Genomic DNA, 15,363 nt, shown 5'->3' on the forward strand with positions numbered 1-15,363 from the left:
AATCTGGGCTGAACCCTATATATGGTGCTAGCATTTTACGACAAACTGGTACAATTCAAGGAGGGTACAGGTTGTGTTTTCTGGAACTGCTATACACCTTTGTTGCATGTCACAAGAAGAAATCCTTAAGACTTCTTGTTTACAGCAAGTATCATTCACAAAGGCAATGAAATTCACATACACAGTGGGGGTGTCTTCTGTTGGCCCCTCCATCAGCAGCAGCTTCCTTGGCTACATCAAAGCTACTTTAAATTCAGGGGAATTTACAACTCAGCTTATGATGTGGTACTTGTGAGAGGACTACTTGGAAAGACTGCCTTGTATTTACATGCAGGAGTGGCTAGACTATAATCTCTATGCTGTTTAAAACGAAATCTGCCATTCTGGAACCTTTTCACAACACACAGTCCTGAAAGCCACACGCAGGTAGTTATGGCAAAAGTACACTACAGACTTGTTGTAATAATGAATTATTATGAGGTCTTTGTCTTGTACGCTATGACGGTCTCTCTCTGATTTTACCCTGGCAGCCAGATGGGGCGTTCTCAGTTCCAGGGATAGCCTGTTACTGTGAGAACACAGTAGGCTGGAATTTCACAAGACACAAAATTTCTGTTCTTACAAGATTCTGCAAAGCCTATGCATATGTGGACTTGCCTCTATCGGGGCTGCATGAACAGTGTGTCCCAAGCGCACTCACTTGAATATAATGTTACCCTAGATTATAAATTGTTTCTCTTTTACAGGCCATATCAACTGATTGAGAAGAAGCATCTTTTCACCTCCTTTGGGGTATCATCTGTGAAACTAAAATATAGCTCAGTGGACCCTTCCTGGTTAACCTGTCACAGCTGTTACGGAAGGGGGTGGGCATGCCTTCTTCACTACAATATATTTGCTCAATTTCTCTAGGACTCCATCACCCCTCCCCTGTCCTCCATAATCTCTCAAGTAATCCTGTCAAAATCACTCTGCCAAACCTTTCCTCTGGGCAATGCCAGGTGACAGACTATGTGTACATGGACCATTGTCTTCTCAGGATGTGCTTATCTGCGCATATCTCCAGCTCTGCATATTCCCCCTCCCTCCTCCATCCGGCTCTCTGCATATTCACCCCCTCCCTCCTCCATATGTTAATCTGTGTAACCCAACCTCTTCTTAATGTATTCATGATGTAACTGGGATGTATTTTGCACTGTATTCTGGGATATGGAGGGAAATTTCAAAAGTTCATGTCACCCCTTTCTCTGGGTTCAATCTCGCCTTGAACCTGTTGCGCAATAAACTTGGACCTTCTGCAGTTTGCTCCTGTGTCCGGCTGAGCTCATTTTCTTCCGCAGGGACCCACGGACTTAGTCCGATGAGCTGGGTGGCAGAGTAACCCCGCACCCAGATTTTAGCCGTAACACAGCTTTGATGTTGGATGAACTAGGGAGGAGAAGGGAGAAGATTCTATCTCATCTAAGCTTCAGGAAGAAGTGCTAGAATCCAGGGGTCAGCAAGGTTTATCTTGCCTGGCCAGGATTGGTCCCGCGGAGATCCCTCCATGGGCCAGATCATGCGTGTGTGTAAGTGCGTGTGCCCGTGATTTTTGGCATCTGTGCAGATGCAATTTTTGGCACCACAGAAGCATGTCCCTACGCTGCGCTCATTTAGCGCAGTGCATGAGCAGCAACTCAGTTTGGGGGTGGCTCGTGGGCCAGTCAGATGACCTAAACGGGCTGCTTCTGGCCCATGGGCCTTAGGTTGCTGACCCCTGTGCTAGACCCACTGCACTCCATTTTAATCTGACTTGACTATAGAAATAGACAAAATTGTGGCCCTTTTATTATGAGACTGTTGCCAACTGCATGAGGCTCGACAACACATGTGTATCCATTATCTAGGTCACACAGTTGGAGATACATTTTCAATCACTGCTGGCAATGAATCCTCTACTAAGCAAAAACGATGGCCTCCTTGCATTTTCCCCCTTATGAAGCGTAAAGCATCCTCTCTCTTTTAGGCTTTATTTACACAGAAGAAGACTAAGTAGCTACTTCTGCTCAAGAATAAGTGCCAGACAGAAGCACACAAAGTAGAAGAATCCATAGCTCACTTCATAAAAAAGTAACATCTAAGTTTTGAGTAGCACTGTTATCTATGCCAACTAATCCCTGCTGTGAGGACAAAACCAAAACTCTGTTTTTATTCCAAAAGCAAAGCTGAATACTTCAAGTAATAAATACCAGGAGATAAAAGCAAAGACCACATATTTATCAGTCATCTGGATCTCTAGAAGCAATCCCAAAATTATAAGAGGTCACCTAAATGGTGCTTGTGTGCAGAGCACAGGTTAAATTGGGAAGTTATGGATAGCTCATCCTCCAGAATGCACAAACAATCACAAACTTTTTGTTCATTATTTATTATGGTTAAATCAGAGGAAATATAGGTTTCTGGATTGACCTTAGTTAATAGTATAAAAATAACCTGCTGTGTATGATGTATGGTTTTAGTTAAACTGATATACAATATAGTAACTGGCTTCTTGCCAAGCAACATGGAAGCATTTTTAAAGACAGCTTAATCCAATTCTGTCTTTGAAACAAAAATAAACTCAGGAACTCATAAAAGCTGTTTGGGAAAAGAGCATATAAACAAGGTAAAAAGTAAACCGACAATTGAAGAAACTGAAAACAAAGATAATTTCATGTAGATAACTTAATTGTAATTAAGAAACATTTGGCATGTGTTTTGATATAATTCAAAGCTGTAGCCAATTAGATGCTTGAATAAGCCTGCAAAGCCACAAATGTATAATTAAAACAAATACACTGTAATGCACATAGAATGATACCCAAGAATAACAACAACCTTTGATTCACATTTCTGGCACAGCACTATTTTCAAGTTTGCAACTTGTTAGCACTGTATAAAAGCAAATTATTTTCCAAAATCAGTCCCTTGCAAACAACTATTCATAATTAGACAACATTATTAATAGCATAATGCATAACCCAGGTTACAGTATGCGAAGGTTGAAGGTTTTAATATCAAACATTTCAGAGTTTTTTAACGCTGTAGTAAAAAGTTATCTAAATGCTTAGCAGCACCACAGGAAACTAGGAAAGCAAGTATGTATATTTTTCTTCCTACGTGCCACTTCTTAAATCCTTGTAGACAAGCATAGGCTGAAACTCACTTATTTGTATATACAGAACTCCTTTTTATTTCATCACTTAAAAGAAAAGATTTCACTTATTAAAAGCATTACAATGAAGGTCACACAGGGCCAACTTGTTTAAACCAACAGGGCTGCTGTGAATGCAGAAACTGAACAAAGGAGAATTCCCTTACGTTATTAACATGAAGGGCATGGCCATGCATCCCTTTTGATGAGGAATGGAAGCAACCAACCACTAACACACCAGAACAGGCACTCAATTTCAATGGCAGTACCTCAGTGTAATCTTCCCTCCAATTGTGCGGTGGAGGCATGGAAGAGGCACATGAATTAACAACAGCCCACTGCATGTTCCAAGAAATGCACAAAGTAGTTCAGATCTGTCATATTCAGAGCCTGCATATGATTATGCAGCTGGCTATTGTAGGCTTCTTCAGATTTCTTTAAGAAACTCCAAGCTAGCTCTATCAGAAATTTGTTAATTCAGCTGACTATACTTCAATTATATTGCTTTATACAGCTTTTTCTAAACATTTTTATCTATAGTTCCATTATTTTATTTGGCAAACCCTGCTGAGAAGTTCCTATTGTTTATTCATTGTATTTAGATTAGCAGAGTTCATGTTTGCTCAGGGGATTGTTTACGTCTTGTTTTTAATAATGAAAAAAATACAAAAGACTTCCGATGCTGCATCATATCAAAGCAGCTTTACAACTAAGTGGAAATGAAAACAATCCACTCGAGCTATCATCATCGCTCAGCCTTGATGAAATATTCAAAGTTAAAATACAGCTAAAAATCGTATTGCGTTCCTGGGAAGACAGAAATAACAACTCAAGAAATCGGAGTAATATAGTTACAGACTCTTTCACTGCGACAAAGTAAGCAAAATGAGAATGGATACAGAAACAGAATCTGTGAATCTAGTCAGTTTTGGCAACGGACCATCAGCTAGTTCCCCAATTACTGCCAACACAAGTAGTCTATTTGTGAAGCTAAGAGTAGGGAAATTATACAGTTGATTAAAATTCTTCTTCCATGAACTAGAAGTCATATCATCTTAAGTGTATTGGTCATGATCCAATATAGGTATAGTCCTCCTGCCCACAACATGCATCAAAAAAATTTTTGTCTGATCATCTAAACCAATTTTAATATGAGAAACTAGAGTCACAGGTTGTGAAATCTCAGCAGAAACCAGGTAACATTTTAATAATACATCATTTATACCAACGCATTTTGCAAACCTTGAGGAATTACACACCCACATCCACACCCCGATGTCATGTTATGGCCTTACTTACGCATGCTATTTTTTATTTTGATTTCTTTTAAAAAAGAGCAATTGCTGGAAATAGAACAGGCCTTGCTAGCCTCTACGTATTGGAAAGTTTGTTTCTGAACGTACTCCAAAGCATCACTTCCTTGTAGGGGCATTCTTCTATAAACTGCATCTGGGAACTGCAAATCCCATGCTCTGTAGCAAGAAGCACCACACCTGAGTTCAGAAATGTCATTTCGAATCTAAGACAATGAAGGCTTCTCTTCTAGAGCAAGCTCTCTACTGCCAATTATAAACATACAAAGAAACACACTTCTTAAAGTATTGTACACCCCCCTGGCTCTCCCTCCCCTAAAGAGGAGAGCAACTATTTAGCAGTTTGTTTTGGCAAACTTGAAAAGGGCTTTTAAAAACCTGGGTTCCACCTCCCTTCAGATTTCTTTGGTAAAGTCAGAACAAATAAAGATTTCATGGTAAGGCATGGAGAATTAATGCAGTACTGTCTGTTGTCCAGAGTTTTCTCCAAATTTTTACTGAAGCCTTTAACTTCCATTTTTATTCATGGGCATTATTTTTGCATGTCGTGGTTATAAGAAGTTTAAACCAAGACAATTTTATGATATTTATACTCTAGATTAGCTCTTTCCATCACTTACCACAGGCACACTAAATACATTCTCTTTAACTCTCAGGACACAAAAACAGCTAACAAATCAAAGGTTGCATTACAAGCAGTGTTAGAAACTCAAAGCTGGGCGCCAAATGGTTCTTTAAACGAAGGTTACAGTTGCCAAAATTGAATTTCTAGCGGCCATTTTTGGTAACATGGCTCTAAAGTCTGATTTTTCAAATGGTGGACTCGCTAGCTTTACATATGAAGCCCAGCTTGCATCTGTACCCAAGTTTGTTCCTGGCTCAATGCTTTTAGTTTGTCTGGGTAGACCACCTATGAGCCTGGTCAGCCATAACAGCTGGGTAGTGCAACAGCAGGGTAACCGGAAAGAAGTGACTGTGGTTTTTATTCTAAGTAAGGTAAAGGTAAAGGACCCCTGGATGGTTAAGTCCAGTCAAAGGTGACTATGGGGTTGCGGTGCTCATCTTGCTTTCAGGCCGAGGGAGCCGGTGTTTGTCCATAGACAGCTTTCCGGGTCATGTGGCCAGCATGATTAAACCGCTTCTAGCGCACTCTGACAGAAACCAGAGCGCATGGAAACACCGTTTACCTTCCTGCCATAGCAGTACCTATTTATCTACTTGCACTGGCATACTTTCAAACTGCTAGGTTGGTAGGAGCTGGGACAGAGCAATGGGAGCTCACCCTGTTGTGCAGATTCAAACCGCTGACCTTCTGATCAGCAAGCCCAAGAGGCTCAGTGGTTTAGACCACAGCGCCACCCCACATGGTGACACTTAGCCATGATTTGGCTTAGCATTATGTGCAAACTGAGCCAGTGTAGTCCACTTTTCCACGTTGCCTGGTGTGCCGTGGGAGGGAGGCGGGCGAGTCGGGCGGTGAGAGGCGGGGCGGCGGCGGCAGCGAGGAGAGGCTGCCCAGCGCGGGGCTCTCGCTGTCTGCCTGCCTGGCTGCCTGTGTGGCGCTGACGTCACGGGGCTGTAACGTGCCCCACATAGGCACATGCGGGGCGGCGAGCGAGTTCCCTCCCACATCCCATCGCCGCTCGCTTCGGCCGGCCTACTGGGCTGTCGCAGGCGGAAGGCCTGCGCATGCGCGAGGTTTTCGCGCCTTCGGGATTCCCTTCACGCCTTCCTCCTCCCGGGTCCTTGAGAGCGCGGGAAGCGGCAGCGCGAGACCGGCGTTGAGCCTGGTAGGTATCGCGCTTGCCAAGGCAGTCATTTGGGAAATGAAAACTTGCAAAGCAAGCAACCAGTTCAATCTGAAGTACGTGTATGCTTAATATCCTGTATCTGAAACCTGTTCTGCCCCCTTCCCCACACTTGGTGCCATTTTCATCTACACATGCAGCAGAGTAAGTTGACCCAGAATAGTACCAATTCAGATGGCAGATGGGAGAATGACAGTGCTGAATGCTTTCCCATGTAGAACAGTCCCTGCAAATAAAAACCTAGCATATTTGGAAGAGGGATGCTAGCCTAACCATTACCTTCTATGCTGTTACTATTTTTTTATTTTTTTTTACATAAGTAAAAAGTGACCTTTCCCCATCTGGCATGGTGGTGTGCCTCGAGATTTTTTTCATGAAACAAGTGTGCCTTTGCCCAAAAAAGGTTGGGAAACACTGGTTTAAGCAATGCAGGAGGCAGGGCAGGGGAGCCCTGTTGAGCAAGCTGTCATCCACTTATGTAGCTTTGCATACCACACTCTGTCTTTGTGAGACTGCCATCATAAAATATGGAGCATTATACTCATGGACAAGATCATAACCATGGCATATATGCAGTAAACCTGGCTATTCATATGCTACAAAAAGTCTGTTAATGATTGGAACCAATCACATTCTCAATTATTCCTTTACAGACCAGTTGGCAGCGACCAGCTGGTTGCGATGGCTGCAATCCCCACTTTCGGAAAGGATTGGCTGCACTTATCAGAAAAGAATATGCAAGGTAGCCACATCACTCTCATTTCACAGAAATCACTTAAGAAGTACCGCTACATTTTGCCTAATAACTTTCTATGACGGCTGGACACTTGCTTTGTTTTTATACCAAAAACTCAGAACCTGGGGCATCTGCTCAAGAGCAGGCCTGGAAGCTTTTATGGATGCCATTGCATCTGCAGGCACTGGGGTGGCAAGCCTGTTGTACAATATGTAGAAAAGGAATAGCCTAGATGGGCTGCGTGTTCAAAGGCCCACAGCTGTTTTTTAAAAAAATACAGCACGACTACAGGAATGATAAGTGCTGTAGTGGAGCAGCAGATCTTTTCTGCCTTCACTGATAGTGAAGTTTTATTAGACAGACGTCCAGTTTTATTAGATACTGGAGACAGGTTTATCTATACAAATGAAAATAATTATACCACTACCCTTCAAATTACTACTATGCTCACTCTGTTTCTGCTACTGTGTTTCTGACCAGTCCTTCTGCGTGTGGGGATGAGTATTATTTCCTCCTTCTGCAGCTGTGGCAGAGATCCAAGAGAGATCAGAAGGGACCAATACATAGAGGTTGCAGTAGCAAGCCAAGTTCTAATACTAGGGCATGCCAGTGACCCAGGTCCAAGTTTTTTCTTTCCCTTCATTTTCAAGAATGTGCATTCTCCTTAGCACAGGCATATGTATTAAAGGGTGTGTAATCTGCAGTTCTCACATTCAGCTGTTGTTCACAGGAAATACTGAGAACAGTAACAGCACAAACCATTCCCTCTATCCAACTAAGGCTTCTTACAAAACAATTTCCGTCTCCCAATTTCTTCACCATGCTCTTTTAGCACCCACCTCATCTTGAAGTAGGGTCAATAGTTGATAACTTATTCCACAATCTTTCTTTTCACCTGCCCCTGTAAGAGTTCAGGAGATCCTAAGATATACCAGATAAGAACATCACTGAAGTGCTTTGTTCAATGTGTAGCATTCTACACTTCTGTTTTTCCTTAGGCCCTTATGGTCTTTGTTTTTTTCCCCTTTAAGTAACAGCATCTGGTATCCTATGAACGCAAGAGTATCTCAACCCTGCTTTTAAAAGTAAGCTCCTTCTGTTACCAAAAAGCAAAAACTCTTTGAAGATCAAACCTAGGGCCTTCGAATTCACCTGACACATAACAAGTACTGAAACATACGAGTTTTCTACCCTGTCCCAATTATATACAGAACATTCACAATTCACCTCACATAGGAAAATCCTTCCTATGAAAATAATTTCAAGCATCACTTCCAACCAGAAGCTTGCAGTGTTGGACTCCAAGACATGAAACAGCTTCACTGCACTACCTGTTTAAAACAACCTCATTGTTCTGTACAAATTTCTTGCTGTTAAAAACCAAAAGATTGTTAAAAGAAAAAAAGCAGGCTAACACATAAAGAATGAAACAACACAAAAAGCAGGCCAGGGGATTCCAAGAGAGACTGATTAGTGGGGTTCACACTGTCATACAAATCCACAATCAATCAGAGTTGATAACAAGGAAGACAGGCAGACATTGCGACACATATTTTGCAATGTGCATGTTCTATGAGAATACCAGAGGCCAGCACCTATATCTTTAGAAGTTAGACAGAAGCAAGCAACAAATGCACAAGTTTAACTATAATATTGTGTTGAAAAATACACCATCTTCACACAAATATTTTGATTTTCCTAGCACAGATGTGCTCTAAAGCATACTGTTTTGCCACAACAGCAATGCCAAGCATAAAAAAATGGTACAGCTGCTTTCCTATAACAGAGACAAATTTACAAAGCAACAGCAAACTTTTCAAAATCAAATAATTCTTAAGTTACAACTTCCTCTGCAGCACACAGGGAGTTTAGTAATACTATCAATCCACTAAACAGGCATCTCTCAGCAAGCCGAAGTAAAGACTGGCCAAACATTTTTGATATGCATATGCAAAGTCTTTGATGGACATTAAGATCTTTCAGCCTGCAAAGAATCCCCAGAACAGCCTGAAATACTTTTTGATCATCTTTACAAGACTGTTCTTAGTCTTCCAGAAATATTTCAAGATTTAACAAACATAATTTTGTCAAGATATCAGAAAAGACCGCTCTTGTGTCTAACATATTTCAAATCTGAAATAAGAAGCAATCTGTGTTAGAGACTTCCTGAAATCAAATATCCGTTAATCTCATTATAATATCTCACAAGCAATAGCTAAAAAGCAATAATGACCCAACTGACTATATAGCTGAATACATTATTTACTTCCATAGCTAGTACAATAATCAAGCATCTCTGTAAACAATGAAGTACAATCTTGGCCAAATTCCAAGACTGAACTTATGTCAAGTTGGCAAATATGTAACTTGAGAGAGATAATCACAGTAGCATGGCAACAGTCTTACTGAAATATATCAGATCAGGATTTACATGCTCAAATTATTTATTCAAAGGGGAAAATGCAAATAGCCAAAACCCGCTTCTACAAAAAACCAAACTATTTGACAATCTATTACATCATGCTTCCACAAGAGCATGATGCCAAAGAAAAAGGAAGAGCAAACCTAGAATTTGGCAGTTTTCTCTTTTGCTAAAAACAACCATTCACCAACAAAATACATAAACAATTAACACAAAACTGCAAAACCAAGTCTTAAAAATAAAACTTAACTGAACCTGGCCTGTTTTAATATTGACTAGCATTGCATTATGATCATAGCTTCTGAAATAATTCATGAAAGTCTCCTAAAATTTAGTAATTGCAAACCTTTATGCCAGAAACCTAACTAAGCAGACCAAAGTGAAACAAGACAAAATTTACCTCTGGTGAAATTTTCAAATATATTCCAAATAAATAAAATCCATTTCAAAACTTACCTACAGTTTGGAGGAGGGTCTAATGTAATTTCTGCAAGTTCTTTCTGAATTCTTAAGAGAAAAGAGACAGAAATTAAAAGGAGAGAGTTATTTTTTCCTCCAGTTTATTAACTTTTTAAAAATTAACTCCAATGTGTAAAAACTAAGTTCTTATGGTACAGGAAGTATGCCACAAGTTACACATTGATCCTAATTGTCTGGGGGACACACACTTCGCATACACCCCCCAAATATTTTTGCAGTTTTCATTTTGGAAAACAACCCAACAGAATCAAAGTTTCTGTTTTAAAATTTCCAAGGTTTAAAAATCAGTCCAGACATAAGGCATGATAGCTTACCAAGAAGCCAATGCCAGCAGTTCAGTAGATTTTTCATCTCCCCCATTGCTCCACGACCCACATACCATCAACTATCCTGTGGGTTGGGGAGGAGAGGACTAAAAGGGAACAGCAGCCACATTGATGCCGTCAAGGAGAGACTAAAGGCTGCACTTCAAAACTGCAGACTTTCTTGCTTCAGCCAAAGCAGGGAGATGGAGGGGAGAAAGTCTTTCTGCCCCTTGTACTCCCACTCTCTGGAAACAGGCAGCTCAGACAGGCAGGTAGGCAGGCAGGAGTGAATGAGCAGCAGGCAGATGAGCTGGCTGCCCAGATAGGCGGAGTGGGTAGCAAAAGGAAGAAATAACTTCCCGTTACTGAGTGGCAAGCATAAGAAATTGGGGTGAGTTTAGTAGGAGCTAGGGACATGGGTGGCACTGTGGTTTAACCACTGTGCCACTTGGACTTGTTGCTTGGAAGGTCGGCAGTTCGAGGTCCCGCGACAGGGTGAGTTCCCATTGCTCTGTCCCAGCTCCTGCCAACCTAGCAGTTCGAAAGCACGCAGTACAAGTAGATAAATAGGTATCACTCTGGTGGGAAGGTAAACAGCATTTCTGTGCGCAGCGGCTTAGTCATGCTGACCACATGACCCGGAAAAACTGTCTGCGGAAGCAGACAAATGCCAGCTCCCTCGGCCAGTAAAGCGAGATGAGTGCTGCAACCCCAGAGTCGTTTGCGACTGGACTTAACTGTTAGGGGTCCCTTTACCTTTACCTTTTAGTGGGAGCTATGAGGGAGCATGGTGGGTAGGCAGAGTTGGCATGCAAAATGGACATGGGCACAACCAGTGTGTGTGTATACAAACACAAGCAGAAATAAATGCAAGTACTGCCTCAACATGCTTTCCAGATTTATGTGCTACTTGCCTCGTTTCTTGCATTTCAATCCCCCCCCAAAAAATCTATATAACAATTTCCCTTTGCTCAAACATATGCTTTATCCAAGGAGATGAATTCTGAGCACACATGTACCTTGCAAAGCACAAGGAATCCTATAAAGGCAGCGTAGAAGCACAAAAACCTGATTTCCCAAGATAAAGATAAAAAGAATTGTGTTACTCTGACAGTACATGCTTTAATTCCAAAAAGGCAAATGGACTACACCTTTGGATTACTTGAGCTAATCTTACATCATCACTCAGCATTTTTAGATGTTCAATGTGTATGACTAAGCCACCTAGAAAGAAAAATGGGTTCCTAGCTGAGAAATGCTATGCAAGTGGTAATGAATCAACATGTTTACAGAGCTAAAAGTTTACAGTCTGCCCATCTGCCATAACGTAAAGAATCTGATTTTCTAAAACTATGATAATTTAGATACTGCAACACAATCAAAGTAAAAGATCCATTTACACAAAACTGGTTGGATCAAGACTAAAGTAGTTGCACTTGCACTTCACTGGAATCAGCTAGCATATTCATTATAGCATAAACTTTTATAGACTACAGCCCACTTCATCCATTTTTTTGTGAATAGCCACTGTTAATAATTATCAATGCTGGCAGATCTATTCATTTCATTCCTTTCTGACCTCACTATTTAAAACCACCACCACCATGTATGTGTAAAAGAAACACACACAGAGATAATAATTCATGCATCTGATAATGTGAACTGTACTCCACAAAACTTTATGCCATAATACATTTGTTAGTCTTTAAGGTGCCAGAAGATGTTTTGCTGGTTTAACTGGCTCTCTTCTGGAAATCTACAATGTGAAGTAGTGAGTAATTACTTAAGTCCTATTTATTTCAGCAGGAATTAAATGCAACTAATTGAGTACGGATGCAACTCATTGAGCACATACAGCCGTACCTCCTTTTGCGTCTGCCCCATTTAGGGTCCATTTCATCCAACATCCGCGGCAAACCCGGAAGTACCAGAACTGGTTACTTCCAGGTTTGTTGCTTGCGCATGCACAGAAGAGCTACATTGCACATGTGCAGAGTGGTGCTTTGTCGAGCGTTTCTTTCGTTGAGCGTCTGGGGCTCCAGAACGGATCCCGGACGCAAAAGGAGGTACGACTGTATATTCACTGTGACCTGGGGGGTGGTGGTGGTGGTGGAGGAATAGAACACTTATATCTGATAGGCATGGTTAACAAATCAAGGAGTAGAATCTTGTGCACCCTTTCCCAGCTTCCACTTTTGCTATGATAAAGTATCACTAAAAGCCTGGAAAATGGTTTAGCGATCAGGAATTTGACATGTACCCTGGCAACACTTCCTGCTAAAATAGCACATTTAAATGCTTAATTTTAACTGTTATGAAAATCAACTTCAATATGGCTTTATTCCAAGAAACCACACATAGGATTCTAGCTCAAGTCCCACTGGTTGCAGAAATTAAACTTGGTGAAGAACATTATTCACTGTATCTCCTTCTGCACAATTGTCTCAAGGTGATGTACAACAAAAACAAAAAGGAACAAAAAAATTAAACTGTTAAATACAAAAAAGAAACAGCCAATACAAAATAAATGCTCATGACAAGAGACCCATTTAATCAGCTGGGAAAGTCTGTTGGATCTCTTTCACAAAATGGGGCAGCCACACTAAAAGTTCTGCTCTGAGTTACTGTGGAGTGGGTTTCTGAGATCTTTTGGACTTTCAGGAGAAACTTTCCTGCAGACTGCAGCTGCTGTAAAATGGGTTCTTTGTGTTTTCTACTGCTTGTCCAATTGACGCTGGGAAACTGAAAATATTTGATCATCTATATTAATATTCCTGTACATGGTATTTATCATAAGACAGGTTATCTGGCCAAGTATATTTGGTTATTCAAAGTGATCAGTTTCGTGGCACAGTGTGTACGCAGTCCCTGAACAAATATGCTCTGGGCAGTAAGTGTATGCATGAGAGAATGTATTCTCAATTTACAAGGTGCCAGTCTGTACATTATACCCATGGTCCCAAAAGAAAGAACAACTGCTGTATGTGCATTTTCTGGTTTCACGCAGGAAAGCATAAGCAATATATATTATCAGGATTCTTTAGCTAGTCTTATTTCAAGATTTTAGAAGAGAAGAAGTACTCAGTACAGTGGTGCCTCACAAGACGAAAAGAATTCATTCCGCGAGTCTTTTCGTCTTGCGATGTTTTTCGTCTTGCGAAGCACGGTCCGTCGCAACTGCGCCTCTTCAAGCGGTTTTTTAAAAAAAGTGCAATACGTTTTCGTCTTGCGAAGCAAGCCCATAGGGAAATTCGTCTAGAGAAGCAACGCAAAACCGAAAAACCCTTTCGTCTAGCGAGTTTTTCGTCTTGCGAGGCATTCGTCTTGCGGGGCACCACTGTACATTTTAAAAAATGTTTCAAAAACTCTTGGATCTGAATTTGCATTGGTTTTATGCTGCATCATCTGCAGTTTATTTTTATAGTGGTTTTATGTATTTTATGATGTTATTTTAATGGAAGTTTATAGAACCCATCCTTAACAATTATATTTGGGGGCAGGATATAAATCTATTAAATAAAAATAAAGTACCCTTTAAAACATGACTTTGGAGAAATATTAAAGCTTCCTGTTTTTTATAAATGGCAGGCTTTTTGCTGGCACTTTCGTATATGGCTGAGAAATGGAATTCTTCAAGAGACTGTTCTAGCTGAATACATTTAAACTAAATAATAGATAAGCAACCATGAATTCCACACATGGATATGTGTTAATGTGAAGAATGCATTCAAGGATTCAGTTATTTGACATTGTCCCAGTTCAACTTTTCTTTTTGTATGTGATTAATATAAGCACACAACTGTACAAGTTTTGTTGGAACTGATCCATGTTATTTTACTACAAATTAATAAAATTGAATTCTATTAAAAAAAAGACCCACAAGTCTTGCATTTTGACTTGGCAATAACAAAGTATGCGTGAAAAGTTGCCCATAATTAACCCAGCAGAACAGGAAAACCTATTTGGTATACAGTCATACGTCATGTTACGGCCGCTTCAGGTTACGTGTTTTCAGGTTGCGGACCGCGGGAAACCCGGAAGTAATGGAACGGGTTACTTCTAGGTTTTGCTGCTCATGCATGTGCAGAAGCGCCAAATCGTGCCTGCGCATATGCGGCGCTTCAGGATGTGAATGCTGCGGGTTGCGGACGTGCCCCCATCACGGATGACGTCCGCAACCCAAGGTTCCACTGTATAGCATGCCCTGATTCACAAGTCACATTAAACCATAGATAATGTTTAGCTATGGTTTAACATGAATGAGCAGTGTGCTAAAGCTTAGAAGTCTCCCCTCACTGGCAACCATAAATGAAAAGCCTTAGCATATCAAGCCATCCAAAGATTTGTTCTTGGCTTGGGTTGCTGGGAGGGCAACAAACCATAAGCTTCACTTCAGATGACAAGGCAAGGCAAGGCTTGTAGGATATTGCTCCTGGAGCAGAAGAACAGCAAACAGAAACTTTTGAGCAACATGCATTAGCATGCTGCTTGTTCAGGTTGAACCAAAGCTAAGCATGAACGATGGTTCAGTGTGATGTGCAAATATGTCTATAAAATTTAAGTGTATGCCGCTGAAGTTATTTACTAGACTCTTACATTTCCATTTACAACTAGACCTCAATATATTCAACAGAATTTGAAACGTAATGAAACTCAAGAATTCTGCCTTTCAGATGTCATCCAAATAAGCACAGCTGCAGATACCAAGAAAAACAAAACTGTATTTTAAACAAAAACAGATCTTCCTCTCTGGCTAATACTCGATCTCACAAGGGGAAGGAAAAAAGGACTTTAAAAATCCGATCTCGTTCTAGTTAAACTGTTCCACAGGGTATTTAACAATGGCATCTAGCTTGCTTTCAGGTTTTTTTCTTCTTCTCTTTAATCTGTAATCGTACAGGACAATGCTGAACTAAAACTAAACCATTAATGGAGAAAAAAATACATTAGAACAGAGGGTATGTAGATATTTATAACCCTTGATCACTGCAAATTACTTTTATAAATACACTTCTGCATTCAATCATGAAGGTTCTAGCACATGCTAGTGCAGAGCTTTCCAAGTGTGTTGGTAACACACTTTTTAGACATGCATCATTTTACGACACAGTAATTCAGTTTTGCTAG

At 40.7% G+C, this 15,363-nt stretch overlaps 1 protein-coding gene across 2 annotated transcripts in view; it reads right to left on the minus strand.

Moving 5' to 3' along the window:
• The window catches only part of LOC309515555 (ubiquitin-conjugating enzyme E2 E2), a 125,550-nt gene that overhangs the window by 95,227 nt on the left and 14,960 nt on the right, over positions 1–15,363 (minus strand). Inside the window, exon 3 of one of the 2 annotated variants that reach the window (XM_082193565.1) lies at positions 9,908–9,958. The exons of the other annotated variant lie outside the window; for it this stretch is intronic. Coding sequence (XP_082049691.1) covers positions 9,908–9,958 — 51 coding nt within the window. The remainder of the gene's footprint in view (positions 1–9,907; positions 9,959–15,363) is intronic. 2 annotated transcript variants of the gene reach the window in all.

The sequence above is a fragment of the Podarcis vaucheri genome, assembly GCF_965113315.1.
Source record: "Podarcis vaucheri genome assembly, chromosome: 12".
In the NCBI taxonomy this organism is placed as follows: Eukaryota; Metazoa; Chordata; class Lepidosauria; order Squamata; family Lacertidae; genus Podarcis; species Podarcis vaucheri.